Below are 25,000 nucleotides of genomic sequence, written 5' to 3' on the forward strand. Positions count from 1 at the left end.
TGAAAATAATTTGAAAAAAAAAAAAAAAAAACAGTTTGATGAGAAATAAAAACATCCTGATGAATCTAAACGTCCTGATGACTCAATTAGAATCTGATCTGATACATTATGTTACAATACGTTATAATAAAATATGATAAAATACAATAAATAAGATAAGATACGAGATATGACACTATACGTTACGATATGATATAATATAATATACTATACGATACTATAACGTATCGTATGTTAAGATTCATGTTACTGCAGCAAAGAGACTCTTTAAATTAAATACATAAAAAATTAAATAAGAGATTTAATAAATTAGAGCGACGACATTCAGGAGAATCTCACTGTAGAACATTAATGAAGGACTGTCACTGATTCATCATTTAAAATAAATAAGCATAAAAGTAAAGTTTATAAATCTAACAATGATTTTGTGTGGAGTCTGACTTTAAACTGGATGCGTGAAGCTCCAGCAGGAAGCTGCGTTGTTCCTGGTGACCAGCAGGGGGCGACGCCACCGGCTGCACAGTCTGATTGTATCTGGATTTATCACCTCAGTGAACTGTTTCCTGGTGAGTTTATGGTCTCAGTCGCTGGTTTCAAGTCTTCTTCAACACAGCCTGACGTTCATTTAGTAAATTATGGTCCCGTTTAATTTAGATTCGACAGTAAAGCAGCGAATGTTTTAGTGTGATTGACAAGCCGCTACCACGGCGACAACGTTGGTTAGGTAACGTAACCGTGACGTGTAGGCGGAGCCGTTTTCAGTTCATAACAGTTAGCGTTAGGTTAGAAGATCCTCTAATGAGTCAACTGGTCAGTTTATTTAGTTTTAATGGTTTTAGTGGAAATTAGCATTAGCATTAGCATTATCACTGTTAACCATAGATTATAAATGCACCATTCTAACCAAGCTAGCAGCTAGCGTTATGGTCAGCTCCGCCCTCTCGTCCAAATATGGTCACTTTTGGCTTCAAATATCCAAGATGGCGACGGTGAAATCACTAAACTCGGAGGCTTCAGAGCGGCGGTTCACCGACCGGCGGTTCACCGACCGGCGGTTCACCGACCGGCGGTTCACCGACCGGCGGGTGACGTCAGCGTCTATATTTATTTTACAGTCGATGGTGAAACTTTTTGTTCTTCAGGTTTCAGTCTGCTGCTGCTGAATTAAATATCATCTTCTGTCCTGTAGTGTGAACAGACGCTCCGCTCCGCCGGCGCCACGGCGGCCATTAAACTTTCATCTGTCGCCTCGAGGTCGTCGGTTCAACTCTGTCTGTCTGACGTCGTCTGGTTTCTGCTGGTTGTCAGTAACTCAGTTTGGTTTTTGTTCTGCTCTGTTTGACTTGATAATCTGCCCCCCCCCCCTCGCCTGGGTGTTGCCATGGAAACAGATGTGGTTATAATGTGGATTGTTTTTGAGCCTCTCTGCTCTGAAACCTTCAGCGAGAGAAGAAGAAGAAGAAGAAGAAGAAGAAGAAGTGGAAGTCTGTCCTGCTGCTCATCAACTCAGCAGACGTTTGTCCGCCATCTTGGCTCTGATTCAAACCTCCGTTAGAAACACGAAGCGTCCTGCAGACAGACTGGACTCTGCTCCAGTTTAACCAGTGAGACTGTTTACTGGTGCTGAGCGTCATTAATACTGACTAATACATCAGTTTAATCCATTTTAAATGAAATCTGTGACACAGTAAAGTTCAGTCTGATGTGTGAAGGATGAGTTTTGAACAGGCTGGAATTAGCTCACTGGCTAGCGTTAGCATTCTGCACTAGCTAACAGTTAGCTTAGCTCTGTGCACAGATAAACACGCTAACAGTTGTTTGAAGTTTCCTTTTATAAACAGAAATGAAAAAGAAAGTGTTTCAATATTCAGATATAAACTTTAAAAGTTTTACGACTGATTTTTGTTCTCAAAAACTAAAAAAAAAAGACGATTTTTGTTCTTCTTCTTCTGTTTGTGGCAACAAAAACTCAACATGAACCAGAACGTCCTTCTCATAAATACTAAACAAAAAATATCAAACTAACTTCAAATACCAGGAAGTAGACGGAGCCGGATGTCTGTCTGGGAACTTTATGGTATTTGAGAATTTTAATATTTCAGAAAATAACATTTAAAAGTGAAAAAGAAAATATAACTTGAAACCGTCTGTTGCAGAGCTGCAACAATTAGTTCATTAATCAATCAGTTACTATTTTGATAATTGATCAATTGTTTTGAGTCATTTTTATAAGAAATAAAATCAAAAATTCTCTGATTTCAGCTTCTTAAATGTGAATATTTTCTGGTTTCTTTCGTCTCTGTGACAATAAACTGAAGATCAGTTTAGTTGCAGCTTTAGTTGTTTTTTTTTAGTTTTTGAATGATTATTTTTTATCTGATACAGAACAAAAATCAAGTCTAATCTTTATATCTGACCTTTCTGTGAAATCAACACTTTGTTTTTCATCTTTTGTTTCTGTTTCTAAAATGAAATTTAAAATATTAAAACAACAATCTGCTCTGATCTGTTTCTGATGATCATGATCGAGTTGTGAGTCAGTTCTCAACCCTGGATGTGTGTGTGTGTGTGTGTGTGTGTGTGTGTGTGTGTCGGTCGTGCTTGCAGAGGAGGACAGAGGTAGTGTGTGTGTGTGTGTAGTCTGGACACCATTCAAATCCACTGAGAGAAAAAACACTCATATAGAAAATAAAGAGAGATGATCACAAAGAGAAATGAGTTCAAGTCTGACCCCCCCCCCCCCATCACTTCCTCACCTTATCAATTACCAATCAATAACTTGAGTGATCAGTCTATGTTTGGACATAAAACAACAGCAGAGACACAGCTGATCACTCTGCACCATTTTCATTCCCCTTCATGAATAAAACAACAGGATCTCTGCAGAGAGAAGGGATGCCAAATGTCTAACCGCTGTGAAGTTAAAACACAAAGAAACACAAAACTTCATCACAGAATAATTTGGCACATTTCAGAGCTGCTGTTAGAAACTTCAGCTCTTAAAGACGGATTTCACAAGCTGAAGATGACAACGGCAGAGTTTGGCTCCGAGCTGATATTTATTCACTAATCAGGCCGCAGCAGGTTCAATATGTGCTGATATCTGTGTGATCATTTGATTTACTGCTAATTTGTTCTGGTAATATTCACCAGGGAAGCATCATATAAACTGAAATGATGAAGGTGCTTCAAGTAGTTTCAGCAGTTGTATTTAAGCTTTTAAAGCCTCGTTTTATAGAAAAGTGTTGAGTTAAAGTTTTAATCCTTCAGATTTTAGGTTTTTGGTGTTCAGAGTATTTACAGACTGACAGACGCAGCGTTTAATCCACATTTACTACTGTTCACTCCTCTGCTGCTGTATCACGACTGGATTAGCTTACTGCTAATGCTAACACAACATTTCCCCCTGCAGCTGTATCACGACTGGATTAGCTTACTGCTAATGCTAACACTACATTTCCTTGTGCAGCTGTATCACGACTGGATTAGCTCACTGCTAATGCTAACACAACATTTCCTTCTGCAGCTGTATCACAGCTGGATTAGCTTACTGCTAATGCTAACACAACATTTCCTTCTGCTGCTGTTTCACATTAAAAGACAGAGTGAAACACAGGGTGGCTTTTATTGTGAAGCAGCCACAGGAAACACAATGTGTTCGTCAGTGTTTTTATTCTTCATTAAAACGAAGACTGTAGTGTTTAAACTGCGCCTGCTGTTACCACGGTAACCACAGGGGTCACCAAATCAACCCGGACTGAAATCTGAAGGATTATAACTTTAAAATATTAGTTTTAAAACATTTAAAGAGTAACTTCTCTGAAACTCTCCAGCGGTTTAACGTCTCACCTGGCTGCAGTGATGCACAGGTGTACTCAAGGACACTGTGATGTCACTGCTGGATGTCGTTACAGGTGATTATTATTATTTTTCTATTAAAATGTAATTGATTGATCTCTAACTATCATGGGAAGGGGGGGAGGGGGGGGGGCAGCTCGTTTTTGCCACCAAGCAGGTTCATCTGGTTTTGTTTTATTCCAAACTGAGGCTGAAAAAGGAAAAGTGAAGCAGCCGGCGGCAGAGGGGTCAAAACCATCAACACTGATGACAGAAATGATCAGGAGTTATTGATTTTTAACGAAGCCGAGCGTCAGAAATGACAGCTCGATGATTAGTGCTGACAGAGAAGCCTGTGGGGGTGAGCAGAGCTGTAACAACAGTCATTTATTATGAGGGAGAAGCCGTTTACTCCCCGACACATCATCCACTCTGACAGGTCTAATTCAGCAGCTCCTAAAAACTGTCGGCTGGAAGCGAACGCTGTAAATGAGAGAAAGTGTTAGTGGAGGGGAACGAGTCGGAGCCGGTCCGACCTGCAGGCGGACGAGAGAGCTGGTCGTTAAAACTGTGGAAAAGGCTTGTGGGATGTTTTGAAGGCGTCGACAGCGAGATGAAGGGACACGAACAGAGAGGTGACAGGAGAGAGAGGACAGGGAGGAGGAAAACACACCGGACAGGACAGAGAGCCACAGAGAGGAAGGGATGAGAGGACAAAGGTCCACAAGAGAGGAGAGACCACACAGTCTGACCCTCTTCACTTCTCCTTTGCAAGAGGACGACACGGTGTGAGAAATAAAAATCCTGACGCCGACCCACAAAATAAAAAAACCCTCCCCCCCCCTCAACGAACCCTGACTGAGCGCACGGTGTCTGTCTTCACGGCTCGGTCTGAGTCCTTTCGTCTGTCTTTGTGGGACAGATGATCGGATGGAGGCAAAGATGGCCGATGGACAGACAGTCAGCAAGGAGATGGTGGAGCTGGGGATGACAGGGGGGTGGAGAGGAGAGGAGGAGAGGAGGAGAGAGGAGAGGAGATGAAGAGGAAGACAAATGACAAAACATCACAAAAATAATACAAGATAAAAACAGAAGAGGCTGACTGAGAGGAGGAGAGGAGAGGTGAAGGATGAAGCTGAAATATGGAACCAAAGAGAGGAGGTGGAGGTGGAGGCAGGAGAGGAGGACAGGAGGGAGGAGGAGGAGGGTAGGTGAGTCTTCATCTCCTTACCGTGGCGTCCCCGGAGGCCCTACGGCGTTTGAGGTCGGAGGTCGCAGTGATGGACCTAAAAGAGGTTTTCAGTTTGGGCTCGGGCTCTGCTCTACCACTTTTCCTATCCTAAAATAAATGATACGATAGGTGCAACACACACATTAACACACGCAGGAGAGACACGTCAACACCTCAGCTACACTCCCTCCTCGCCGCCACAGGTGTGTGTGTGTGTGTGTGTGTGTGTTTGAGCCATGAGGACAGAGTATTACAGTTCACACACAACTATACAAATACAGTATTATGCAGTATGATAAAGTATAGTGTGATATAGTGCTAGTATAGTACATATAATAGTGTAGTATAGTATGATAAAGCATGGTGTAGTATAACACAGCATATCATGGTATAGTGATAGAACAGTGCAGTATAATACATAGGATAGCACAGTATAGTTATCATATTTAACATAGTACAGAAGTAGAATATTGTACATACTATACATAGTACAGTATAGTACAGTATTTCATAGTATAACGGGAGGATAGTATAGTAATAATATTTAATATAATATAGTAATAGAATAATCTATATAGCATAAAGTATGTTATTGTCCAGTATAGTATAGTATAGCATAATATAGTATAGTATAGTGTGGTATAGCATAGTATAGTGTAGCACAATATAGCATAGTATAGTATACCATAGTATAGTATAGCATAGCATAGCATAGCATAGCATAGCATAGCATAGTATAGTATAGTATATTATAGCATAATATAGTATAGTATAGTATGGTATAACATAGCATAGTATAGTATAGTATAGTATAGTATAGTATAGTATAGTATGGTATAGTATAGCATAGCATAGTATAGCATAGCATAGTATAGTATAGTATAGTATAGCATAGCATAGCATAATATAGTATAGTATAGCATAATATAGTATAGTATGGTATAGTATAGCATAGCATAGCATAGTATAGTATAGCGCACAATATAGTATAGTCTAGTCTGGTGTAGTGTAGTATAGTATAGTATAGTATAGTATAGTATAGTATAGCATAGCATAGTATAGTATAGTATAGTATAGTATAGTATAGTATAGTATAGTATAGTATAGTATAGTACAATCATAGTATATCATAGTGTAGTGGTATAGTGTTGTATAATATAGTAATAGAATAATTTAATATAGTATAGTATGGTATAGTATAGTATAGCATAGTATAGTATAGCATAATATAGTATAGTATAGTATGGCATAGTATAGCATAATATAGTGTAGTATAGTACAGTATTACATAGTATAGTATAGCACAATATAGTCTAGTCTAGTCTAGTGTAGTATAGTATAGTATAGTATAGTATAGTATAGCATAGCATAGTATAGTACAGTATAGTATAGTATAGTATAGTACAGTATAGTATAGTATAGCATAGTATAGTATAGTATAGTGGGCTAAAGTGTGGCGTATAGCATAGCATTACATAGAAGAGTAATAGTATAGTACAATCATAGTATATCATAGTGTAGTGGTATAGTGTTGTATAATATAGTAATAGAATAATTTAATATAGTATAGTATGGTATAGTATAGTATAGCATAGTATAGTATAGCACAATATAGTATAGTCTAGTCTGGTGTAGTGTAGTATAGTATAGTATAGTATAGTATAGTATAGTATAGTGTAGTATAGCATAGTATAGTATAGTATAGTATAGTATAGCATAGTATAGTATAGTATAGTATAGTATAGTATAGTATAGTATAGTATAGTATAGTATAGTATAGTGTAGTATAGCATAGTATAGTATAGTATAGTATAGTATAGTATAGTATAGTATAGTATAGTATAGTATAGTACAATCATAGTATATCATAGTGTAGTGGTATAGTGTTGTATAATATAGTAATAGAATAATTTAATATAGTATAGTATGGTATAGTATAGTATAGCATAGTATAGTGTAGTATAGTACAGCATTACATAGTATAGTATAGCACAATATAGTCTAGTCTAGTCTAGTCTAGTCTAGTATAGTATAGTATAGTATAGTATAGTATAGTATAGTATAGTATAGTATAGTATAGTATAGTATTGCATAGTATAGTCTAGTATAGTGGGATAAAGTGTGGCGTATAGCATAGCATTGCATAGAAGAGTAATAGTATAGTACAATCATAGTATATCATAGTGTAGTGGTATAGTGTTGTATAATATAGTAATAGAATAATTTAATATAGTATAGTACAGAATTAAACACTATAGCATAGTATAGTAAACTACCATTATAGCAATAGTATAGCTTAGTGTAGTACAGTTGTAGAAGATAGCTTAGCATAGTGTAGTATAACTGCAGTATATAGTACAGTATAGTATTGTATACAGTGGTATACAGTAATAAAGCATGCTATAGTACAGTAACAGTTAATAGTATTTTAGTATTGTATAGTAGTGAAATACTATAGTGTAGCAACAAGGCCCAGCACGTTTCATGCATACAGAACGACCATCAGATCTACAGGTCAACACAGTAGTGTCAACTGAAACAGGTGTGAAGTGGTTTTATTATCCTAACAAGTCGCAGAACCGATATATAAATGATTTAGTGTAGCATAATATAGCAATAAATATAATATATAGCTCAGAACAGCATAGTATAATAAAGTACTACTATAGTAATAGTATAGCCTAGTATAATATAGTTACAGAATAAAATCCAGCATAGTGTCGTGTAGTAATAGTATATACAGTAGTATAGTATACTATAACAGTATAATGTGATAAAGCATGGTAGAATGATATAGTGTAGTGTCATATGGTAATAGTATAGTATAGTATAGTACAGTAACAGTATGTAGTACAGGTTAGTTTCGTACCATATAGTGACTGAATAGTGTAGTATAGTGTTGTGTAGTGCTGTATAGTATACTGTAGTATACCATAGTGTAGTATGTAGCATAATGTACTAGCAGGACAACAAATATGAGTAGTAAGTAGTATAATACAGTATAGTGATATTATAGTATAGTATTACACTACTATAGTAACAGTATAGTATAGTATAGTGTAGTTATAGAATAACATTCAGCATAATGTAGTGTAGTAGTAGGACAACAAACATAGTAAATATATAATAAAAGTATGATACAGTATAGTGATATTATAGTATAGTATTATACTACTACTACTAATAGTGTGGCATAGTAACTGTGTATAGTTTAGTTTGGTATTGTATAATAATTGAATGGTAAAGCGGAGTATAGTGTTGTATTGTGTAGTACAGTAAACCACAGTATAGCATAGTGTACTCCGTAGTATCATATATATATATATATATATATATATATATATATATATATATATATAATATAATGTAACAGTAATAGAACAATTAATATATGTAAATATGTTAATTAATGGAATGGATTTTACACATTAGAATAATAACTACCTGCTTGTTTTGTTTTCATCTTAGTGTGTGTGTGTGTGTGTGTGTGTGTGTGTGTGTGTGTGTGTGTGTGTGTGTGTGTGTGTGTGTGTGGTGTGTGTGTGTGTGTGTGTGTGTGTGTGTGTGTGTGTGTGTGTGTGTGTGTGTGTGTGTGTGTTGTGTGTGTGTGTGTGTGTGTGTTGACTCGGCCATCTGCTCCTGACAGCAGCAGGTTATATAACATCCTGCCTGCACAGTCTGCGTGTTTCTGTAGACACACAACATGTCTACCTGCATGTGTGTTCGTCTGTGTAGATGTGTGTGTTTGAATGTGTGTGTTTGTCTATAGATATGTGTGTGTTTGTGTGTAGATATGCATGTGTGTGTGTGTGTGTGTTAGTGTGTGTGTGTGTGTGTGTGAATGTGTGTGTTAGTGTGTGTGTGTGTGTGTGTGTGTGTTAGTGTGTGTCAGTGTGTGTGTGTGTGTGAATGTGTGTGTGTTAGTGTTAGTGTGTTAGTGTGTGCGTGTGTGTGAATGTGTGTGTTAGTGTGTGTGTGTGTGTGTGTTAGTGTGTGTGTGTTAGTGTGTGTGTGTGTTAGTGTGTGTGTTAGTGTGTGTCAGTGTGTGTGTGTGTGTGAATGTGTGTGTGTTAGTGTGTGCGTGTGTGTGAATGTGTGTGTTAGTGTGTGTGTGTGTGTGTGTGTTAGTGTATGTCAGTGTGTGTGTGTGTGTGAATGTGTGTGTGTTAGTGTTAGTGTGTTAGTGTGTGTGTGTGTGTGTTAGTGTGTGTGTGTGTTAGTGTGTGTGTGTGTGTTAGTGTGTGTGTGTGTGTTAGTGTGTGTGTGTGTGTGTTAGTGTGTGTGTGTGTGTGTGTGTGTTAGTGTGTGTGTGTGTGTGTGTTAGTGTGTGTGTGTGTTAGTGTGTGTGTGTGTGTTAGTGTGTGTGTTAGTGTGTGTGTGTGTTAGTGTGTGTGTGTGTGTTAGTGTGTGTGTTAGTGTGTGTGTGTGTGTGTGTGTGTGTTAGTGTGTGTGTGTGTGTGTGTGTGTGTGTGTGTGTGTTAGTGTGTGTGTGTGTGTGTGTGTGTGTTAGTGTGTGTGTGTTAGTGTGTGTGTTAGTGTGTGTGTGTGTGTTAGTGTGTGTGTGTGTGTGTGTGTTAGTGTGTGTGTGTGTGTGTTAGTGTGTGTGTTAGTGTGTGTGTGTGTGTTAGTGTGTGTGTGTGTGTGTGTGTTAGTGTGTGTGTGTGTGTGTTAGTGTGTGTGTGTGTGTGTTTGTGTTCTTGTTCCTGTTTCAGATGAAGTTGATGTTTCAGTAAAACAGAAGACTTTCCCTCCGTTTTACTGCCGTTACAAACACACAGCAGCAGGTAAACCAACCACATGAGGACGACAGGAACAAACCAAACAAAGCAAAAGGAAATAACCTGAGGGGGGGGGGGGCTTTAAGGAAGGCGGGCACAGGGGGGGGGGGCTTTAGGGAGGGGGGGCTTTAAGGAGGGGGGGCGAGGGTGAGGGGGGAACATAGATGGCGAATGAGGCCTGAATGAAGCAGGGAGGATGTTTGTTCATCATGAACACATAAGATCATTATACCAACACATTGCTGCTATAATGCCGTCTCACCTGAGGGAAGGTGTGTGTTAGTGTGTGTGTGTGTGTGTGTGTATGTGTGTGTGTGTGTGTGTGTGTGTGGTGAACAGAAGGGGGAGGGGCAGCAGCAGACAGATGTATGGTCAGCATGGGTTTTCACCTCTAACATCATATCAACATGTCATCAGTTTGACCTTTGACCCCTCACAGTGCACAGGTGTGAGGCTGTGGTCAGAGCTGGGTATCAAATCTGAGAATCTCAACTTTGTTATTTCTCTTTATGTTCAAATATTAAAACACTGATGACTGACATATTTTACTAAACAATAAATCTGCATCATTTTACTCTTTTATTATCATCAACAAATCCCACAAAAACACCAAAACCAACGAGTCACATCAGGAAGTGGAGCAGCACAAATGTGTCTCTAGACAGGGTGAGTTAGCGATCTAACTGCTAACATGCTAACCTTGGGTTAAGTTATTTGAAAATTGTAATTAATTACCGATTACACATCACTCATTATAAAAGAAATTACATTATTTATTCATTACTCAGCAGCAAAAGTAATGTGTTACTTTACTTTACTTTGTTTACTCAGAATCCTCCACAGCTACATGCTAACATGTTTAACAAGCAACGCAGGAAACAGTTTGAAGGATTTACTGACAATCCAACAGCTAGCGTTAGCGTAGCCACAGTGCTGCACACGGCACTGCAGAAGTCCCGACCTCAGCTGCACGAGTCCTACGCACTGCAACTCTGAACTAAACCAGCGTCACATGACTCCTGAATGTAGCCGTACCCGTTAGCTAACGTTAGCGCGCCAGCTAAGAACACGCAACATGTGAAGTAGATCAGAGTCTTATTTTCACCCTTTGAAAATGTTGGTACCGGTGGTAAAACAAAGTACTTTAAACTACTAATACCACACTAACAATACTCTGTTAAAAGTAAAAGTATTTTTAGCAAAATGTACCAACATTTACTTAACGTCTGTTCAAGGTGGAGCTCATTTTAACTGCTTTATATACTGCTGGATAGTTTAATCTGTAGTAATGCATCATATTTTATTTATTGATCATATATTTTTTGTGTAATATCTTAATCGTAGGAGGGACATTTTATATAGATTAGCTCCATATCTGCCAGTTTCAATAACTGTTGTGTATAAAGTTGAATTAGGAGTAAAGTAAAAGTCCGTCTCTCAATACTGTCCTCCTTCTCTACTCTGCTCCAAACCCATTGGTTCCTACTGAAGACTTTAGACTCTACTGCACTCTACTGTACTCTACTCTACTCTACTCTACTGCACTCTACTCTAATGCACTCTACTGTACTCTACTGTACCCTACTGCACTCTACTGCACTCTACTGTACTCTATTGTACTCTACTGCACTGTACTGTACTCTATTGTACTCTACTGCACTGTACTATACTCTACTGTACTCTACTGCACTGTACTGTACTCTACTGTACTCTACTGCACTACTGTACTCTACTAAACTCTACTATACTCTACTGCACTCTACTGTACTCTACTCTACTGCACTGTGCTATACTCTACTGTATTCTACTGCACTACTGTACTCTACTGCACTGTACTGTACTCTACTGTATTCTACTGCACTACTGTACTCTACTGTACTCTACTGCACTACTGTACTCTACTAAACTCTACTATACTCTACTGCACTCTACTGTACTCTACTCTACTGCACTGTACTATACTCTACTGTATTCTACTGCACTACTGTACTCTACTGCACTGTACTGTACTCTACTGTATTCTACTGCACTACTGCACTCTACTCTAATGCACTCTACTGTACTCTACTGTACCCTACTGCACTCTACTGCACTCTACTGTACTCTATTGTACTCTACTGCACTGTACTGTACTCTATTGTACTCTACTGCACTGTACTATACTCTACTGTACTCTACTGCACTGTACTGTACTCTACTGTACTCTACTGCACTACTGTACTCTACTAAACTCTACTATACTCTACTGCACTCTACTGTACTCTACTCTACTGCACTGTACTATACTCTACTGTATTCTACTGCACTACTGTACTCTACTAAACTCTACTATACTCTATATCTGCGAGTTTCAATAACTGCTGTGTCTATCTGCTGTTAGTCCGTCTCTCAATACTTTCCTCCTTCTCTACTCTGCTCCAAGCTCATTGGTTCCTACTGAAGACTTTAGAAACACCTCACAAATATATATTTTCATGTTTTAAAAATGTTCAGTAATTTCCTAAAACAGCAGTTTGGGGACTATTTTCAGCGGCGGATGAATCCACATTTGGTGCTGTAGTGAGTATTAGCAGGACAGATACGATATCTCACACAAAACCTGTTAGTAGATGAACTCACTGTTGGTTTGAGTCTGATTATTATGGGATTTATTGACAATAAGAAAAATACAGAATATCAGTTTTACTTCAAGAATAAATAAAAGTAGAATATTATGTGTAGATGTAGAAACGATACCCAGCCCTCATGTCGACTCTTAAAAACTGTCACACATTCAGTTTGAAATGGAAAACAAAGATCAATAAAACACATTGATCATGAGTTAAGAGCATCGTTGCAGCCTGAAATCCACACAGGCCTCAGACTGTTTAAACCCGACTCAGACTCTGGGGTCATGTGGGTCCCACAGACCTCCATCAGGCTCCGGTCAGTTCAATCAGGATCAATAATATTCTGTTTAAAGCATTTTTATGCCTCGATCAAACATTAAAGTCCATCAGCAGCGACAGAACAGCGGAAGACTTTGATCACAGCGTCAGTCAGTGACATGGAAAATAAAAATAACACCATCAGTATTATATAAAACACATCTGGAGCTGTTAGCCCCCCCCCCCCCCCCAAAACCTGCAGAGTTAATGACACATGACCTCTACTGTACTCTACTGTACTCTACTGCAGTATTATATAAAACACATCTGGAGCTGTTAGCCCCCCCCCCCCCCAAAAAAAACCTGCAGAGTTATAGTTAATGACACATGACCTCTACTGTACTCTACTGTACTCTACTGTATTCTACTGCAGTATTATATAAAACACATCTGGAGCTGTTAGCCTGCCCCCCCCCCAGAACCTGCAGAGTTAATGACACATGACCTCTACTGTACTCTACTGTACTCTACTGCAGTCTACTGCACTCTACTGTACTCTACTGTACTCTGTACTCAATCTCAGTACCTCACAGTCTACTGCAATACTTTAACTACATCAAGCTCATAATACTTATGTACTTTTACTGCAATACTTTAACTACATCAAGCTCATAATACTTGTGTACTTTTACTGCAGTAGGATTTTTCATGCAGGACTTTTACTTGTAATGTGGTATTTTTACGTTGCTGTATTGGTACTTTTACTGCAGTAAAGTATCTGAGTACTTCTTCCATCACTGGTTATGACTCTGAGAACTAAGACAGCTTTTACCACCAGAATAGAAACAGCACATTATCAAAAATAAAACCTTGACTATGAAATAACGTCTCTTTATTCATATTTACTGTGAACTGTGAAGGTTTTCTTCTTCTTCTTCTGTGGTTGCAGACGTTCGTGTGAGACCAGATGAAACATGTTGTGACTGTTGATCTGTCTGAACTGAATGATTTTGGTGTAAAATGTATTAAAACCTTCATCTCATCAACACTTCCTCTCACAGTTTCCTGCTGCTGTGTTTTATGTGCTAATCCTGCTGCCGCGCTAACTCGCCTTAAGACACGACTGTTTGAAGTGCTAATCATCCACTGCTAGCTGTTAGCCTTTAGCGGCTGGTGTTTGAAGTGTTAATCCCGACAGAGAAGTGATGGTTATTAATATGTTTCTGCTCGACAGCTGCGGCCAGCTGCTGCCGACGCTGCAGAACACAAAGACTTCACACCAGAAATCATCTTGTATTGCAGAAAAACAGACGGCAGGTTTCTTCTTCTGGTTTTTTTACATACATACTGTAATAATCTGTGTTTATTTCTGGAGCTGCCGTCATTAAACAGAGAGAAGTGTTTCTCAGCTGTTCTGATCTGTAACCTGCTGCTGGTTAAATGATCCAGCGCTCCTGTTCTGATCAATAACACATTTTTATAGCTGATATATAAATTAATTAACTTTAATACAGTATCTACTGAAGAGAGGAGTCAGTATCTTCTAATCAACATCTCATAATTCTGATACCAATCATTACAAGATCTTTTCTATTTTCTCTTTTTCATTCTGTTTTTTTGATTAATTATTAAAAATCTATAAATTATAATTACATCTATAAATAATGACTGATTGACTTTGTGTTTCCTGCTTCATTCGTTTGATGCTTTAAAGACGGTTGTGTCGTGTTACATCATGTATGTTAGTCATGTGTTAGTCATCTCATATTAGCAGCGTGACTAATGACACCACATGACACTTCATCTCATGTTATTATATAGTCATATATATATATATATGTTATATGTCACAGCGGTTATTGATCATTTCATGTTCTTTATATATTGATCCTGATGAGTTTTGCTGAGTTTGGACAGTTTTTTTTGCTGTTGCAACGTCTTTGTTCATTCACAAAGAACAATAAAGTGTTTTGATTCGATCCTTTCTGAGCTGTAAAGCTGCAGCAGCCGGTTTAATGACATGCAAGTTATTTTTCAAGGAGATACAAGGTGATCTGGTTGCAGCCATTAGTGTCTGTGACTCAGCTCAACACATCACTGCTGATACGACGACAGCAGAACAAGATAAACTTACATTACATTCACTTTTACTTGATAAAGAAGATTCAGCAGAAGATATTTACTAAAGTTTTTACTGTTAGGGATGTAAAATACAGTTTATTGTGGTATTTACTCAGAGATCATTTAAAATAACCTCTGATATGTGCAGTCAGAGTGGATCATTCAGGTTTTTCTCCTCGTGTCTGACTATGACAAAGTCATTGACGACGAAAAAGTGACAAACGTCTTCATGAAGAGGATTTATTGTGGCTCCAGTTTCCAGCTGTTCCTAATAAACTGATCACTGTGTGTTATACGAGACACAGAAGTGAATCTGTGAGTGTCTGACAGGTCTGAGATCAGCTGAGAGCTCGTTCATAATATTTAGCTGGTTTACCTGTGTGTGTGTGTGTGTGTGTGCAGACTAGGAAGTAATTGTTATAATTACTACACATATAATGAGCTGAAACTCTCTACAAAGCTCCGTAAAGCTGAGAGGAGCCGCAGGTTCATCAACATATTACACACTGTGGAGGGATGGAAACATATGTTAGTATAGAAATATATGTTATAAAGGGTTTAAAGAGGAAATCAGGGTTAAAGAGATTATTAGCTGCAGTAAAATAACGAACATATGAACCAGTGATAGTTGCAGCTGCTCATCAGTGAACGAAGCGTCTGGCTTTACGTCTAGAACAGGAAACAGTTGTCGGGGTCAGAAGCGTCTCGGCCTCATTAGTGCGACAGCAGTGAACCAGCTGACTGAAGTGAAGTGAACTGAAGTGAACAGGAGGTTTGAATCCCTGTGGACACGATGATAACTGTTATGGCTCTACAGCAGCCGCGTGTTTTGTTTTTTCCCATCATGCTTCAGTGAGGAGGCGGCGGCGGTTCTGGGGATCGCTCCGAGGTTACAACATGAACCTGACGAGAAGCAGCATTAATATTTCTGTCAGAGACTCCGCAGAGTGTCTCCGTGGTCGTCCCGTCTGCTTCCTTTTACAGACGATATTATACAATCAAATTTATATCGTCAGCGTTCTCTAAGACGCTTTACAAACCAAAGAAAGAGACACAACAAGAGAGATGCTTGTCCTCGCTGTAATCATTCCTCCTGTTCATACTGGATATTAAAAGATCCTTCAAATGTGCTTTCAATGGAAGTGATGGAGGATAAAATCCACAGTGTGTCCACACAGTCATTTAAAAGTCTGTGTGAAGCTTCTATTCAGCTTCATCAGTCTGAGTTAGTCATATCAAGTGGATATCTGACACATTTACAGTCTTTGTGTTTCCCTGTTGAGCTGCAGGTGGAAGTATAGTAACAAAAAGAGGAACTTTGGCACTAAAGAGACTGTAACGTTGAAAGATATCTACTGGATTTGACTCATTTAGACGCTGAAGCTTCATATTAGCTTCTGTGGATTTTGTCCTCCATCACTTCCATTGTAAGGTCATTATGAAGACTTGATAATTAATTTAATTTCCTTTCATATGTTTTTATTGGGATGACTGACTGTCTGTAGAAGACAATGTGATTCTGCATTTAAAGAAAAGTTTCCTTATGTTGTAAATGTTCTTTGTTATTTTGATTAAAAAAAGATTTTATAAAGAAATTCCTTTCATTCTTCCTTCATGTGTGTGCAGACAGATCAACAGATCAGCTTCATGATGTTTATTTTCTTCTCTCTGCTCAGTAAACAAACACAGAGACTTTCACTCTAATGTGTCTCTGTTTGTCTCTCCTTCCTCTCTCCACTCTGATAATTAGATAAATATATTATTGAAAAGACTAATAAACAAAATCTGCATTCCAACAGTGAACAATCTAAACTTGAACAACATAAAACTGTATAAATCAGTGCAGCCTGACTCAGCTGTTAAACATGTTAAACATGTAATAATACGACGTTCATGGTAATAAACACGCTACCCGAGAAATAAGCTAACGGCGTCAAACTGATTGTTGTAACATTCATGTACAGAGTTCAACACATGCTTAAGATTATTGTTGTAATTCAAACACTTTCTTCCTGGAAAATAGAACACAGTAGAACACAGTAGAACACAGTAGAATAATGGATACAGCAAGGAAGAGCTGAGTATCTTACTGTTCTCTAGTACAGTAGAGAACAGTAGAGGACAGTAGAGGACAGTAAATTGGGGTATAGTAGAGGTCAGTAGAGCTTTTAGAGTACAGTGGAGTAGATTTCAGTAGAGAACAGCAGAGTTCAGTACAGTAGAACACAGTAGAGTAGATCTGAGGAGAGAACAGTAAAGTACCTGCAGATTCTTCCTCCAGACGTTCACGGCGGCGAACGCGAGCTGCATCTGTTTCCTGCGAGCGTCTTTGTGTCGTTTGTAGGCGATCTCGATGAAGATGAGGAAGATCCCGGCAACGATGCCGCCGGCAACCAGCATGAACACACCTGAGGAGGACAGATGAAGACAGGTGAGGACAGGAGAGGACAGGTGAAGACAGGTGAAGACAGGTGAGGACAGGAGAGGACAGGTGAAGACAGGTGAGGACAGATGAGGACAGGAGAAGACAGATGAAGACAGGTGAGGACAGGTGAGGACAGATGAAGACAGGTGAGGACAGGAGAGGGCAGTTGAGGACAGATGAGGACAGGTGAAGACAGGTGAAGACAGGTGAGGACAGGAGAGGACAGGTGAAGACAGGTGAGGACAGATGAGGACAGTTGAGGACAGGTGAGGACAGGAGAGGACAGATGAAGACAGGTGAGGACAGGAGAGGGCAGTTGAGGACAGATGAGGACAGGTGAAGACAGGTGAAGACAGGAGAGGACAGGTGAGGACAGATGAAGACAGGTGAGGACAGGTGAGGACAGATGAAGACAGGTGAGGACAGGTGTGGACAGTTGAGGACAGTTGAGGACAGGTGAAGACAGGTGAGGACAGGTGAGGACAGATGAAGACAGGTGAGGACAGGTGAGGACAGTTGAGGACAGTTGAGGACAGGTGAAGACAGGTGAGGACAGGTGAGGACAGATGAAGACAGGTGAGGACAGGTGAGGACAGGTGAAGACAGGAGAGGACAGGTGAGGACAGTTGAGGACAGTTGAGGACAGGTGAAGACAGGAGAGGACAGGTGAGGACAGGTGAAGACAGGAGAGGAGAGGTGAGGACAGTTGAGGACAGTTGAGGACAGGTGAAGACAGGAGAGGACAGGTGAGGACAGGAGAGGACAGGTGAGGACAGGTGAAGACAGGAGAGGACAGGTGAGGACAGGTGAAGACAGGTGAGGACAGGTGAGGACAGGTGAAGACAGGAGAGGAGAGGTGAGGACAGTTGAGGACAGTTGAGGACAGGTGAAGACAGGAGAGGACAGGTGAGGACAGGTGAGGACAGGTGAGGAATGGTGGATCTTTAATCTTCAGCAGAACAGTCTGTAGAGGACGGGGACGCTGAGTTGGTCTGTTACTTACCTGCCATGTTCTCGAAGGTGAGGGTAGCGGGGGCGTTGCTCCTGGAGTCACACTCCTGGTATCGAACCCACGTCTTGTCCAGATCCTCCATGAAGCCATTCTCATGAGAACTGTGGAGAAACAACAAAAACATGGAGACACACTGAGTACAAATTTATACCAATAACACACGAGTCTGATCAAGGTACGAGTCAGACAGGAGCAGCTGTTCAGCAGGGTATCTAAAAGGGGTATCCATGGGGTATCAGTAGTAACAAAGGGGTATCCATGGGGTATCAGTACTAACAAAGGGGTATCCATGGGGTATCGGTACTAACAAAGGCGTATCCATGGGGTATCGGTAGTAACAAAGGGGTATCCATGGGGTATCAGTACTAACAAAGGGGTATCCATGGGGTATCGGTACTAACAAAGGGGTATCCATGGGGTATCAGTACTAACAAAGGCGTATCCATGGGGTATCAGTAGTAACAAAGGGGTATCCATGGGGTATCAGTAGTAACAAAGGGGTATCCATGGGGTATCGGTACTAACAAAGGCGTATCCATGGGGTATCAGTAGTAACAAAGGGGTATCCATGGGGTATCAGTAGTAACAAAGGGGTATCCATGGGGTATCGGTAGTAACAAAGGGGTATCCATGGGGTATCAGTAGTAACAAAGGGGTATCCATGGGGTATCAGTACTAACAAAGGCGTATCCATGGGGTATCAGTACTAACAAAGGCGTATCCATGGGGTATCAGTAGTAACAAAGGGGTATCCATGGGGTATCGGTAGTAACAAAGGGGTATCCATGGGGTATCAGTACTAACAAAGGGGTATCCATGGGGTATCAGTACTAACAAAGGCGTATACATGGGGTATCAGTAGTAACAAAGGGGTATCCATGGGGTATCAGTAGTAACAAAGCGGTATCCATGGGGTATCAGTAGTAACAAAGGGGTATCTGTGAGGGGTCTGTGAGGTTTCAGAGTCATCAGTAGGGTACCAGTAGAACTCAGGAATGTTGAGATTTAATATTGCTGTCCTTTGATAAAACCTGACAGTTTGACTGACAGACTGACTTCATATCAGTGTGAATGTGACAGTTTAACAACCAAAGCAGCAGGAATAAAATCAGAGTTTTTATGAACTGTTGGGTGTTGAGTGAATCGAGCTAATTAACGTTAGCAGCTTTATTTCCAGCCTGTCTGTGATGATGCATCAGCTGGTTTTCGTCAGTAACATTGTCGGTAGCGGGTGTTAACAGGCTAAGCTAACAGTGTGTCAGCAGGGTTGCATCAGCAGCAGTCCGGATGGAGGAGCTGCTAACCAGCCTGAGAAAACTACAACTGTGGGTCTGTGTAATGCTTATCAGTTCAAGTTTACATATAAAAAATGAAGTTCCAGCGACCAGCTCGCCATTCTTACACAGGCTTCACTTAACAGCTTCCCACTCTGAGCGTGACAACAGAGGAAAATGGCCACCGTGTGAATATGGTCCATTAGAGGAGCAGCAGTAAAGTGTCGATAGGATATCATAAGGTGTCAGTGGGGTGTCAGTAGAGTATTAGTAGGGTGTAAACTGGGTATCTGTGGGTTTACCTGAGAATAGCCAGAGAAACGTTCTGTTTCCACGGACTGTCCTTCCTCATTCCAATCCCGAATCCAGAGCGGAAGAAAAGCTCTCCCGTCGTCACCAGATCACACTTCTGCGACGCCTCGAACTCCAACACAGCGCTGTCCCAGATGAAGGCATGCAGCTTACTACAGGAGGAGGAGGAGGAGGCACAAACATTAGGTATGTGGAGGTGGAGCTCAGTATAAGCAGGTGGACCATAAGAAATAATCACCTGTTCACAGTAAAACAGCTTATTTCACCTGTGAGGTACAAAGGCTAATTTCAGAACTGTTATCCTAAGAGCCTACTTGTCTCTGACGGCTTGGATGGCCTCAGCGGCGCTCTCGTAGTTGTGTTTCTCCATGTGCCGGTACATTGTGCTCAGCTCCACCTGCCGTCTGAAGTAAATATCCACCGAGCTCTGCTTCACTGTGGCGTAGATGAACTTATCTGATGGGTTACGCAGCTAAAAACAACAAAGTACAGCACAGAACACAGAGTCAGGAATTTATTCTGATCAAACACAAGCTACTGAAATTAAAAACAAAGCTCAGTCTTTTAGCATTTCAGTCTGTTGATTTCATGTCACCAACAGAGACCGACGTCTCCTGTTGGCCACTGAAGATGAGTTGTAGGAATCTCTTGCAGGACATTTGCTCTTTGTGCATTCTGGGAGGGAAAGAATCGAGGTTTTACCGGATGTAAAATCCTTTGAGGTAAAATTTGTGATTTGTGATATTGGGCATTATAAATAAAAGATCCAAAAACAACCAAATAAAAGCGACCTGATGTTGTAGAAACTGATGGCAACACACAACCAGCAGGAGGAGGGAATAACGTCAAACAATAGCAAAGCTGTAGACTCAGGATTTCAGACAAAAATAAGGACTTGACTTAAACTGAACTGCTGTTAAACGTGACGTCCTTGAGACTGAACTCAACAAAAACATGCAAAGTGCTGTCCCATAAAATCCCGCAACAATAAAAGACACAGAAGACCATAACTAATAACTAACTAATAAAAAAAAGAACATTGGAAGGGTGAAAGATGAAGGTAACACCCCAAAACATCTGATCAGGGAGGGCAATAAGTTTCCTCTGAAGACACCACAGTTCATGTATTTTCAGTAGGACAGGACGGAGGAGTCTCACCCTGGGGTCATTGATGCCAGTGATGCGCTCCTCAGGCCGGTCCAGCACCAGGAAGGCTGCCAGGTTGGCAGTATATGATGCCACGATGATCATGGCGAATCCTGCCCACACCATACCCAGAATCCTCGCTGAGAAACTCCTGGGAGCTCCTGCTCAGGCAGAGAGCACAGACACATGTTAGTGTTGTGTTGTGGATACAGTAGTACTGTTTATTTCACAGGAGGAGAGGACGTGTCGGGTCACCTTCTCCTATCCCAGAGTTCAGCAGTACTCCCCATGAGAACCACATGGCGGAGGAAAGGGTGAGGGCGTCCTCTTCTTCTTCTTCACTGTTCACTTTAAACCTTCCGAACGGGCTGCAGATACACAGGAGCACTGTGTTATATAACATTATACTCTGTGTTATTGTGTCTCACTTTATATTGTACTTTATCACATCAGTAGTGAATTGTCCAGTATCCTACTGGACTGTATCACACTGTCATGTGTCACATTGTGTTTTGTGTTGATTAGTATCGTATCATATTGTATCGTATCATATCGTATCATATTGTATTGTATCGTATCGTATCGTATCATATTGTATCGTATCATATCGTATCGTATCGTATTGTATCGTATTGTATTGTATCGTATCGTATCATATGGTATCGTATCATATCGTATCATATCGTATCATATCGTATCGTATCGTATCATATTGTATCGTATCATATCGTATCGTATCGTATTGTATCGTATTGTATTGTATCGTATCGTATCGTATCATATGGTATCGTATCATATCGTATCATATCGTATCGTATCGTATCGTATCGTATCGTATTGTATCGTATTGTATTGTATCATATCGTATCATATTGTATTGTATCATATCATATCGTATCGTATCGTATCGTATCGTATCGTATCGTATCGTATTGTATCGTATCGTATCGTATCGTATAGTATCGTATCATATTGTATCGTATCGTATCGTATCATATTGTATCGTATCGTATCGTATCGTATCGTATTGTATCGTATTGTATCATATCATATCGTATCGTATCGTATTGTATCGTATCGTATCGTATCGTATAGTATCGTATCGTATCATATTGTATCGTATCGTATCGTATCATATTGTATCGTATCGTATCGTATCATATTGTATCGTATCGTATCGTATCGTATCATATCGTATCATATTGTATTGTATCATATCATATCGTATCGTATCGTATTGTATCGTATCGTATTGTATCGTATCGTATCGTATAGTATCGTATCGTATCGTATCGTATCATATTGTATCGTATCGTATCGTATCATATTGTATCGTATCGTATCATATCGTATCGTAGTGTATTATGTCATATTGTGCTGTGTTATGTTGCAGTGCTTACCTGAACCGGTCTAATAGGTAAAGCATCACTGCCACCACATGGACCGACAGACCGACTAACAGCCACAGTGTGCTCTGGAACGGTTGCATGAATGAATCCAGAGTGCTGCGCGGGATTTCCTGAACACACAAAAAACCAACACACGGAGTTTAGGGCAAAGAAAGAAACATGATCTCAGAGGCTTTACAGTGTTTTACAACGTTCTGTCATCTACACCAAAACAAATCTGTTCAAATATCTGATGTTGCCTCAAACTCCATAACATAACAGAACAGAATTCTGCAGGTTTGAGACATGAAAGGAAAGTGTTGAGATTCTTTTTCTGTCAAAATATGACGTTTCTGTTGAGCTTCCTGCTATAAATCAGCCTTCAAACTGGTCCAGGATTCATCATGTAAAGCACCGTTAGAACACAGCATATCAACAGACAGCAGTTAGTATCTGTCAGCTGCTTCTTTCATTTGACCCAGAATCACACTGGAGTTTATAAAAACACTGTGATGGTTTCAGACACCACTGGAGGGTCGATGGAAACTATGGATCTGCCTCCTGCTGCTGTGGAGCCGATCGCTGGCTGTGAACTGGGTCACTCCGACCAAAAATATCCAGAAACATCCTTCAGAGCAGCGTGAAGGACTGACGCGAGGACAGATGTGACTTTTTCATCTGTTTAATCTCATCACACAGAGAACAACGTGCTCTTCCTCCTGCTGTGTGCCTGTTTTAACACTTAAAAGGTTTATATTCTGCCTACCCATGATCCTCAGCGACCGTTGCTATGGTGAAGACGCCAGCCACATATTAACATATAGTCAGTATAACATTATGTAGTACTGAAGGTTATTGGTTATGATCGGGATCAACGTACTTTACTGAACATGGAACTGTAAAGAAAATAATGTTGCTATGGACAAAGAAACGAAGTGTATGAAATATAAATAGAGAGAATAAATTAAACATAAATAATTAATAAATAATTACATCATGTAACAGTGGAGGTTGAATAAAATGCACAATCTAAAGTCCAGTTTGATGAGTGTAGGGTTTAAATTAGGGATGTGACATGTAAAGTTCAGTTTTATCTGTCGCTGGCGTCTTCACCATAGCAACGGTCGCTGAGGATCATGGGTAGGCTAATGTAGCCGCTTCCGCTATCGTACAAAACTGACAAAAATACTTGATTTCTAAACCAAAATCGCCCGGTCTTTTAGATTTGGTTAGTTGGAACAGATCACGTGACTTCGTTTTTGGTTTCAAACGCAAAAACGAGTCGGCTGAATGTCGGCAGACCTGCTGGATATTCAGTCCAAAAAGGAAAAACGATAAAACAAATCGGCAAAAAACCAAAAACGGGCCGGGTTTGATTAGTTTTTCGTTATTTGATTCTGACACCAAAAATGTATTTTTGTTTTTTGTTTTGAAACAAATAACAGATTTACCGTTTTTAAGTTTTTGAATTACAATTGAATTACGAATTATCCGATGATACCTGGACCATGCTCAAACAGCCTTGGTTGCTAAGGTGGTTTTTAAGGCGGTTGCTAGGTGGTTGCTAGGTGGTTGCTAGGTGGTTGCTAGGTGGTTGCTAAGGTGGTTTTTAAGGTGGTTACTAAGGTGGTTTTTAAGGTGGTTGCTAGGTGGTTGCTAGGTGGTTGCTAGGTGGTTGCTAAGGTGTTTCCATGTGTTGTTCAGCTCCAACATGTACGGATGGATTTGAGAAGTTGACATTTGGAGTAAAGAAGGAGAAAAAGAAGTGAAATCCTGCTACTATAGTTTGTTTACGTAGCCTCCGGAGCCGGAGGAAGCTTCCTGAAGCTGACCAATCAGAACAGAGTGGGCTCATCAGGAGGCGGGGCCTTAAAGAGACAGGAGCTAAAACGGCCTGTTTCAGACAGAGGCTGAACTGAGGGGCTGCATAAAGGACCAGTAGAAGATCAATAAGGAGTTTTTATTCCAGTAGAGCCCCAGAATATAAATATAGAGGCTGGAGATGTGCAGAATATTTGTCCTTTTATAAACACACAATGATATATTGATATCTGCTGGCTGATCTCACCTCTCTGTCCTCAAACTCAGAGTAAAGCGGCGTCAGCTCACCTTCTTGACAAGGATAGTGAGTCCCTGGTATTTGAAGGGTTTGGAGAACTCGATGTACTGAGCGCGCTCATTGTTGATGGTGAGGGGAGCGACGATCATGTCGGCCAGACCTCCCAACAGCTCCCCCATCATCCCGTTCCACTCCTTCTTATTACTGTTGTTCACCTGCAGCAGGAGGAGACATCACACACCGTCAGCGCTTTACACAATCACAGATTTTGCATCATTGATGATTGAAAAAAGATTGCCCCTGTGACTCTCTGATGATGATGATGATGATGATGATGATGATGATGTCACTGTGGCTCTCTCTGATGATGTCACTGACTCTCTCTTTCTCTAATGATGTCACTGTGACTACCTCTCTCTCTGATGATGTCACTGACTCTCTCTTTATCTAATGATGTCACTGTGATTACCTCTCTCTCTGATGATGATGATGATGATGTCACTGTCTCTCTCTCTCTCCCTGACCTGTTTACTGATTCACCACCAGTACA

At 40.2% G+C, this 25,000-nt stretch overlaps 1 protein-coding gene across 6 annotated transcripts in view; it reads right to left on the reverse strand.

The window, feature by feature from the left end:
* grin1b (glutamate receptor, ionotropic, N-methyl D-aspartate 1b) overlaps positions 1 to 25,000 on the reverse strand; it is a 68,120-nt gene that overhangs the window by 2,646 nt on the left and 40,474 nt on the right. For 2 of the 6 annotated variants that reach the window (XM_044333862.1, XM_044333847.1), the window contains 9 exons: positions 24,501 to 24,665; positions 22,404 to 22,522; positions 21,259 to 21,371; positions 21,016 to 21,164; positions 20,172 to 20,329; positions 19,848 to 20,009; positions 18,263 to 18,372; positions 17,097 to 17,242; positions 5,069 to 5,176 (listed from right to left, as the gene is read on the reverse strand). In XM_044333862.1, the coding sequence (XP_044189797.1) occupies positions 5,069 to 5,176; positions 17,097 to 17,242; positions 18,263 to 18,372; positions 19,848 to 20,009; positions 20,172 to 20,329; positions 21,016 to 21,164; positions 21,259 to 21,371; positions 22,404 to 22,522; positions 24,501 to 24,665 (1,230 nt within the window). Of the gene's footprint in view, positions 1 to 4,690; positions 4,819 to 5,068; positions 5,177 to 12,353; positions 12,867 to 17,096; positions 17,243 to 18,262; positions 18,373 to 19,847; positions 20,010 to 20,171; positions 20,330 to 21,015; positions 21,165 to 21,258; positions 21,372 to 22,403; positions 22,523 to 24,500; positions 24,666 to 25,000 lie in introns of those variants that run through there. The other 4 variants (XM_044333887.1, XM_044333870.1, XM_044333854.1 and 1 more) reach the window with 3 other exon arrangements.

This window comes from Thunnus albacares, chromosome 2, assembly GCF_914725855.1.
Source record: "Thunnus albacares chromosome 2, fThuAlb1.1, whole genome shotgun sequence".
Taxonomy (NCBI): Eukaryota; Metazoa; Chordata; class Actinopteri; order Scombriformes; family Scombridae; genus Thunnus; species Thunnus albacares.